Here is a 6,640-nt window from a genome sequence, read left to right as displayed (position 1 = left end):
ACTCCTAGAGGAAAACAAATGTTACAGTGAGGAAAGATCATAAAAGTCCTAGAGCAAATGCACTTATTAGGGAAAGCAAGACTGGAGAAGGTGGTTTAGAGATGATAAAGTAAATACAGCACAACAGATAGAGAAAAAGTAACACCCTTCTCCTTTTCTGTGCGCACATACACAAAAGTTGTTTACAAAAGTGCCTTGTAGTGACTGCTGGTGGTGTCACTCCGTCCCATGCCCCAGAGCTATCACCGGGCCTCATGGGAGATGTGACTGCAGCATCGGACATGGGACTGTTTGTTCACTCACTTTCTGTGAAGAGAGTTTTGAACTGTGTTTTGAATAGACAGCATTTTCTTTGTGTGGTTGGTAAATAACACTGAGCAAAGTTAGTCAGCAAGTTGCATAGCTTCTGCATTCTGATTCTTTGGAGCCCTTTTGTACCAAGCTTGACAGGATGTTTTTAACAGAATGTGACCTCACTGGGATACCAGAGGTAAGGAAAAAAGTTATTGGGTCTGTTGTGGAATATTTTGCTCAGGACTGACTGAAAATGCTGCTTTAAAATGACTTTTGGAAAGAAGGTTTCACTGTGATCTGGCCAATGATATTTTTCAGTGAAAATCCGTGTCTTTGTAAGGTAGAATAAGTTCTCTTGTTTTATTTTCTACTTGTGGAGAAAGACATTTATTTGCAAGTCTCAGCACTATTATATACTTTCTCTAATGTACTGATTGAAGGTAATAGAACATCATGGTTTCTTTCTAAAACAGAAGACAATAAGTAGATCGAGTCCAGTTCTTCATCCAGGTCCTCAAAGCAGCAGTGCAAGAACTGAGGTGGTGGCAAACCCAGTGAGACCAGCAGAGAGTGGCCCTCCGGACCCCTGCACAGGCTCAATAGGTAAAGGTAAGGCAAAACCACTACTACTGACTTTTTTGGGTAAGACCATAGGTGTTTTTGTCACAGATGTGTGACTGCTGTTGGTAGTTTCACTGGGACAGGTGCAGGCAGGGGGTTAGCGGCTGTGCAGTGCCCCCCACTCCTCCCTCTGCTGGCTGGAGTGTGATGGGCAGGAGGGAAAGGACGCTGCTGCCAGAGGCATTTTGGGGGTTCCTTCAGTCTGCTGTGGACTTTTCACAGGGCTGGTAGTGTTAGAGTGTAGCAGTGTACGGTTTGAAAGGGAATGAAATTGGAGTGTTCGAGTCATGCTGGAAGATTTAAAAAAAACAAACAAAACGTGGTTTAAGATGTTTGTGTGCATACATGAGATGAAAGTATTGTTGGCTCAGGAACAACGATCTGAGTGGTTTGCTTGTATTCAGGATCTAAAGGGGTTTCATGAAAAATGAAAGAAAAGTGCGTTATTACACAAAATAGCCTTATGAATAACAGGTATCTCGCTGTTCTGAAATGGAATTAACTGTACGTGATGTGTTTTATTATGTACACCAATTGAACAACAAAGCTTCATTGTTTTTCAGAGAACAATATATTTTTTTTCTTTTTCCAAACAATGCAGGTGACTCAGCAAAACTGAAAATAAAATAAAATAAAATAAAATAAAATAAAATAAAATAAAATAAAATAAAATAAAATAAAATAAAATAAATGGGGAGATCACTGATAGAGTGGTGGAAGAAAGTGAAATTTTCAGGTTGTGTAAAGCTGCTATTCATACTTGAGAACTTGAATAACAAAGATATCTAAAAGTAAGTTTTTCAGGTTGGGAAGTTTTGCAAAATTAGTCCTGCTGACAAACTGCTTTTTGGTAAATAATCATGGATAAGTTTGCTAATTAAATCATAACTAGCTCAAACTGCATTTTACTCTGAGGCACATAAGGAACGAAATCATTTTTGTTGTGAAAAGTTAGAAAATGAATTGGTCAGACTTCTCTAAGTACTGTAAAAGACAATACAATCACATTGCTACTCCTACCAAGACAGGTACTGTCTGTGTTTTGACAAAGCATTTGCAGTGACACTTTTATAATGTCAAACTTGCTACTGTACTTTAATCCACTGGTGTGTGGTAGATAAGCTGCCAATGCTGTCCTAATTAAAGTAAATGTTTCCTCGGAAGAGGCTTCTAGAAACAAGCTTATCATCTGATGTAGGAGTCTGTCACATGAGGGTGATTGAAGGTGATAAATGTATATTTACAACTTTGTTATTTGTGTTGCAGTAATACTTCCCGGCTAGTCATGGGTCAGATGCTGGGTACTATACAATAAAAAAACAGATTTTATATGCCAAAGAATTAATGATATAGATTTGGGACAGCAAATAAAACAATTATGATGAATTATTCAAAATGCAACAAAGGCGTGAACATGGAGTTTTCTTTTAATATCTTTCTTTGAAAGTACACGTGAGGTAGTTTTAAGCAATGTTTTTTTATAGTATCTCATCTCCTTCATTAAACTACCACAAATAGTTGGAAGCTTGTTCTCTTTTAGACTTTCTGTCAGAGAGACATTGTGGAGAATGAGGAAATTTGGTAGAAATTTAGTTTCTCCCTGAGTTAGAACACAGGCGTGCAAAAGTTGAATAGAAATAGGCTGATTAGTATTTATCAAAATGCATAAACCAGTAGAGGTCAGTACAGAGTGCTGAAATGGAATTAGAATGTCGTGTAAAAAGCATCGTATATTCATGCTCTTAATTTCAATTTTAAGTTATCATTTAAAATACAGTAAGGGCTTACAGTGTTTTACAGTTGATGTCTTTGAAGAGATGCATTAAAAATACTTGGGATAATGTGGTAATGACAGACTGCTTAAAAGGACTTCTTTTAGCAGTAATGTTCATGTTGCAGCATGTAAAATCTTGTGGAGAGTTGCTTATTTTGTCTCTTCATTATAGAAGCAAATGTGTAATTTTTATTATATATGTTGCAGTGACAAATGCATCCAGTGGCTTCTGTTCAGTATGCTTTCTGTGGATATAGAAAGAGCAACCTGTTTACCCATTGTGTTTCCTTGCATTTTAACTTTTATTTAACCTTGAAAACTTGCTTGCTTTGTAGTTCTTGAATATTCAAGATGTCCTAAGAACTTTATCACTAGATGAACCTAGTATACTATATTTTGATTTCAATATTGACTCATGCCTACTGTCTATAAGCTTAGGGTGAATTATCCCAATAACTTCAGAAAGACTTGCTTATTTTATAATGCAGGATCCAATCTAACAAGAAGCATTTGAATGATGGGTTATTAAATTGCAATTTCTACTTTGATCTTAAAATTGCTACCAAAGGCTTGGATGCAGTTCAGTTCGATTCTTCTGAGTAAAGGGGAGTGGAGAAACAATATCTACTACTGATTCAACGCAGAATTCAAAAACTCCTTCTTTGTTCAGATAAATTTATGATGTAAATAACATTTTAATGCACAATATTTTCCTATAGACTTTATCACATCTGCTGGATGTAAAGCATGTGAGGATCTGTATTTTGCTGAGGCACAGTGGAAGAGTTCATTTGCAGTAACTGATACTTTCAACAGTTGTGGGTGGGAGCCTTCCCCATCACTTTTCTTGAAAAATGGTAGAAAGGTTAAGACTAAGGTGGTTCTTGATACTAAATAGTCTGGTTTTAGCCAGTCAGTGTTGAAGTCCAAATGTCCAAGTATTTGTATTCCTTCAATTAAGTTTGTTTACATGTTAAATTTTATGAACATCTGGTCTGCCTTTTTCCATAACATATGGGATATAAAACCCCCAAAATCAGGGACAAAAATAATGCTGCTGGAAACATGTACTTCAGTTCATGTTATGTTAGAAGTTTGCCACTCTTATCTATATCTGTACCAAATATAGAAGATAACAGTAGAGCTGGTCGTGAGTAAGGAACAGAAGGCCTATCTTATCATTGAAGTCCTCAGTCTCTTAATAGATTAGTGTTTAGTATTGTCTTCATTGTGGTATTGCTCTCACACATTTGTACAGGCACGATACCATTATATTCTTATTTTGCCCCTCTTTTCTAATGTCTGATTTTTTTTATTTTTTTTTTTAAACTTCCTTGCATGGTAGCTATGCAATTATTCCACTCTTGCATAGGTAAGTTTTTATTATTAGTGTTCATTTCCAAGTAATTTCTCAGTTTTGTATGTATGTTTATGCATTACCAGCTATGAAGTAAACTGCCACTGAAATGTATAGCTGTGTGTTGTTTAAGCACATATTAAAAAATGGTGGGCTTGTGTCCAGATGGGAATAGTACTAATTCAGTCTGTGGTGATCAGTAATTGAGATAGCTACACTAGTGAAAAATCTCTGCTTATAAACAACAAAACTGTGACATTTGCACCAGAAATTGAGTTAATTAAGGTTCCTTACCTGTAATTACATTATCAATCTGCAGGTTGCAAAATAACCTAAAATAAATTAGTGCCAATAAATTCAAATGACAAACATACTCAAATAAATTTGAAATTTAATGTTCCACGGGGAGAAAAAAAAGATATATTATTCACCAATATCAGGAATAAAGGAACAACCTAGAAGGATGGTGTAATTCTGGAAAATGTATTCTATATCACAAGAAAATGTCAGTATAATATTTTCATTTTTGATGGCACAACCATTTTAGTAATACATATAGGTAGAGGAAATTTTGTTTTGAAGCTGCTTAAGTCAGAAATTCTGTTTATTCTCTGCCACGTTGGTCCTGGAGGTATATATTATTTTTCTTCACTTTGTTTTGCATTTCTATTGTGAATCTCTTACCTGTTCTTTTTACTGTGTAGCTCAAGTCAGTATTAGCTTTTGTTTTGCTTTTACTTGCTTTTTCTGCGTGTCAAGGATCAGATTTAGACTCCAGGCTCTTCCTAATGATCTTTACCTTTCACTGAAATCAGTAGGCTGCTAAATTCAAGAATTAGTGTCGTACAAATCCCAGCGCCAGAAAAACAGCTTATGTGGTGATATAAGGCTGAGGACCTGTCAACTTTATCATGTCAGTATAAAAATTGAGGCATAGGTGGAGTTGAGGCTTTCTAGAAACTCTGAGAATAACTTCCTTTCCATAGAAAAATTTATTTGTTTTTCTCATAACTTTGTATTTCTAAGAGGCTTAATCATAAGTGTAATAAATGTGCTTTCAGTTTTTCTAGTACATGGTCTTTATTTGGCTACAAGCAAAGTTATTTCTGAAGACCTTTATATTTTTAATGTCTTATCTGAAAGAGGATCTTAGGCTTTGCCCTTACTATACAATAACTCTTCTATCACAGAATTTTAATATGTCAGAGATACTCTCACAGATTATAGATATGTTTGCTCAATATGCTGCCAGCAGCATTTAAGAACAGGCTTTGCAATATTGAATAAGTACATAGTCTTACATTTTCCTTTTGTACTTAAAGGACAAACCTGTTTCACTTATATACATGTGGTTTTCCCAGTACTGTAAAAATGCAGGGTTTTTTTTGTTGGTCCAGAAAAAAATACATCTATTTTGCAAAATTTTATATGCATATTATATATGCTAACTTTTTATCAAAATACTTATGATTGGTATCAGAACATACATGTGACTGCATACAGAAAATACTATGAAATTTATTCAGGACAATTTTTCTTGCCAGCTCACTCATATTTTTAGTGTGTATTAACAAGTTCAAATTGACATCTTCAGTCTTTGAGAAATTAAGATATTTAAACTTGAGAAAATGTTTAATTAAAGTTGAATGGAACATGGAAAAAGATCTTAAAAAAAAGAAAAGAAAAGAAAAAAAAGGCTAGCTGCTTTAAACAGCATAAAGTAGAACCACATGTCACTTCCTTGAACCTGATTCATAGAAGTATTGCATTTATTTCCCATGAAAATAACAGAAGTGTTAATCATATGATTGTGTGTGTCAAAAAATATTCCACTTTGCTTGCAGATTTACACTACTTCAAGGAAAATACAAGTAAAGATTTTCTGGTGTCTTCTGCTGGTGGTAAAGATGGCCACAGAAAATGTGAATGCTTAGAAGTAGCATGTGGTGAAATAGAACAGGAGATCTCTGATATCAAGCTACAGTGTTTTCAGCGGGTTTGTATTCATGGAATCATAGGATCACCAAGATTGGAAGAGACCTCCAAGGTTATCTGATCTGATTGCCTACCTACCACCAGTATTTCTCCACTAAATCATGTCCCATAGTACAACATCTAAAGGTCTCTTGAACACCTCCAGAGACAGTGACTTAGCCACCTCTCTGGGCAGCCCATGCCAGCACCTGAAGACCCCTTCAGAAAAGAACATCCAACCTGTATATCCCCTGGTGCAACTTGAAACCATTCCCTCTAGTCCTAGACTGACAAGATGATGCGAACTGGGTTTATAGCCTTCAATTCAGCAAGGTCACGTTTGGGGATCACACTGCAGCTGTGTGAAGAATCATTTTGCATGTTCATATATTACTTCATAGTCAGTATTTAGTAGCCAGAGTACAACAGGATTATAATCTTTCTGGAAACGTCACTTGGTCTTGGGTGGTCCTCAAATCTGAGCACATCTGACATCCTAACATCTTACTTGAACAGAGAGTAAACCTGGCATTTCTTTGCAACATAGGAGAAAGGTAGCAAGAATCTTAATACTGGGAGTCAGAGAATATCAGGAATGAAGTCGCTGTATACTAGGTAAA

General features: G+C 35.7%; 1 protein-coding gene across 2 annotated transcripts in view; it reads left to right on the top strand.

The window, feature by feature from the left end:
• The first annotated feature begins 262 nt into the window (after positions 1 to 262).
• Positions 263 to 6,640, top strand: part of ST18 (ST18 C2H2C-type zinc finger transcription factor) — a 183,715-nt gene continuing 177,337 nt past the window's right edge. The window contains exons 1-2 of one of the 2 annotated variants that reach the window (XM_032442722.1): positions 263 to 490; positions 768 to 903. In XM_032442722.1, the coding sequence (XP_032298613.1) occupies positions 452 to 490; positions 768 to 903 (175 nt within the window). In that variant the 5' untranslated portion in view covers positions 263 to 451. Of the gene's footprint in view, positions 491 to 767; positions 904 to 6,640 lie in introns of those variants that run through there. The other variant, XM_032442723.1, reaches the window with a different exon arrangement.

The sequence above is a fragment of the Coturnix japonica genome, chromosome 2, assembly GCF_001577835.2.
Source record: "Coturnix japonica isolate 7356 chromosome 2, Coturnix japonica 2.1, whole genome shotgun sequence".
Classification (NCBI taxonomy): domain Eukaryota; kingdom Metazoa; phylum Chordata; class Aves; order Galliformes; family Phasianidae; genus Coturnix; species Coturnix japonica.
Note: the sequence above shows the minus strand (reverse complement) of the source record. Positions and strands in the feature narration are given on the sequence as shown.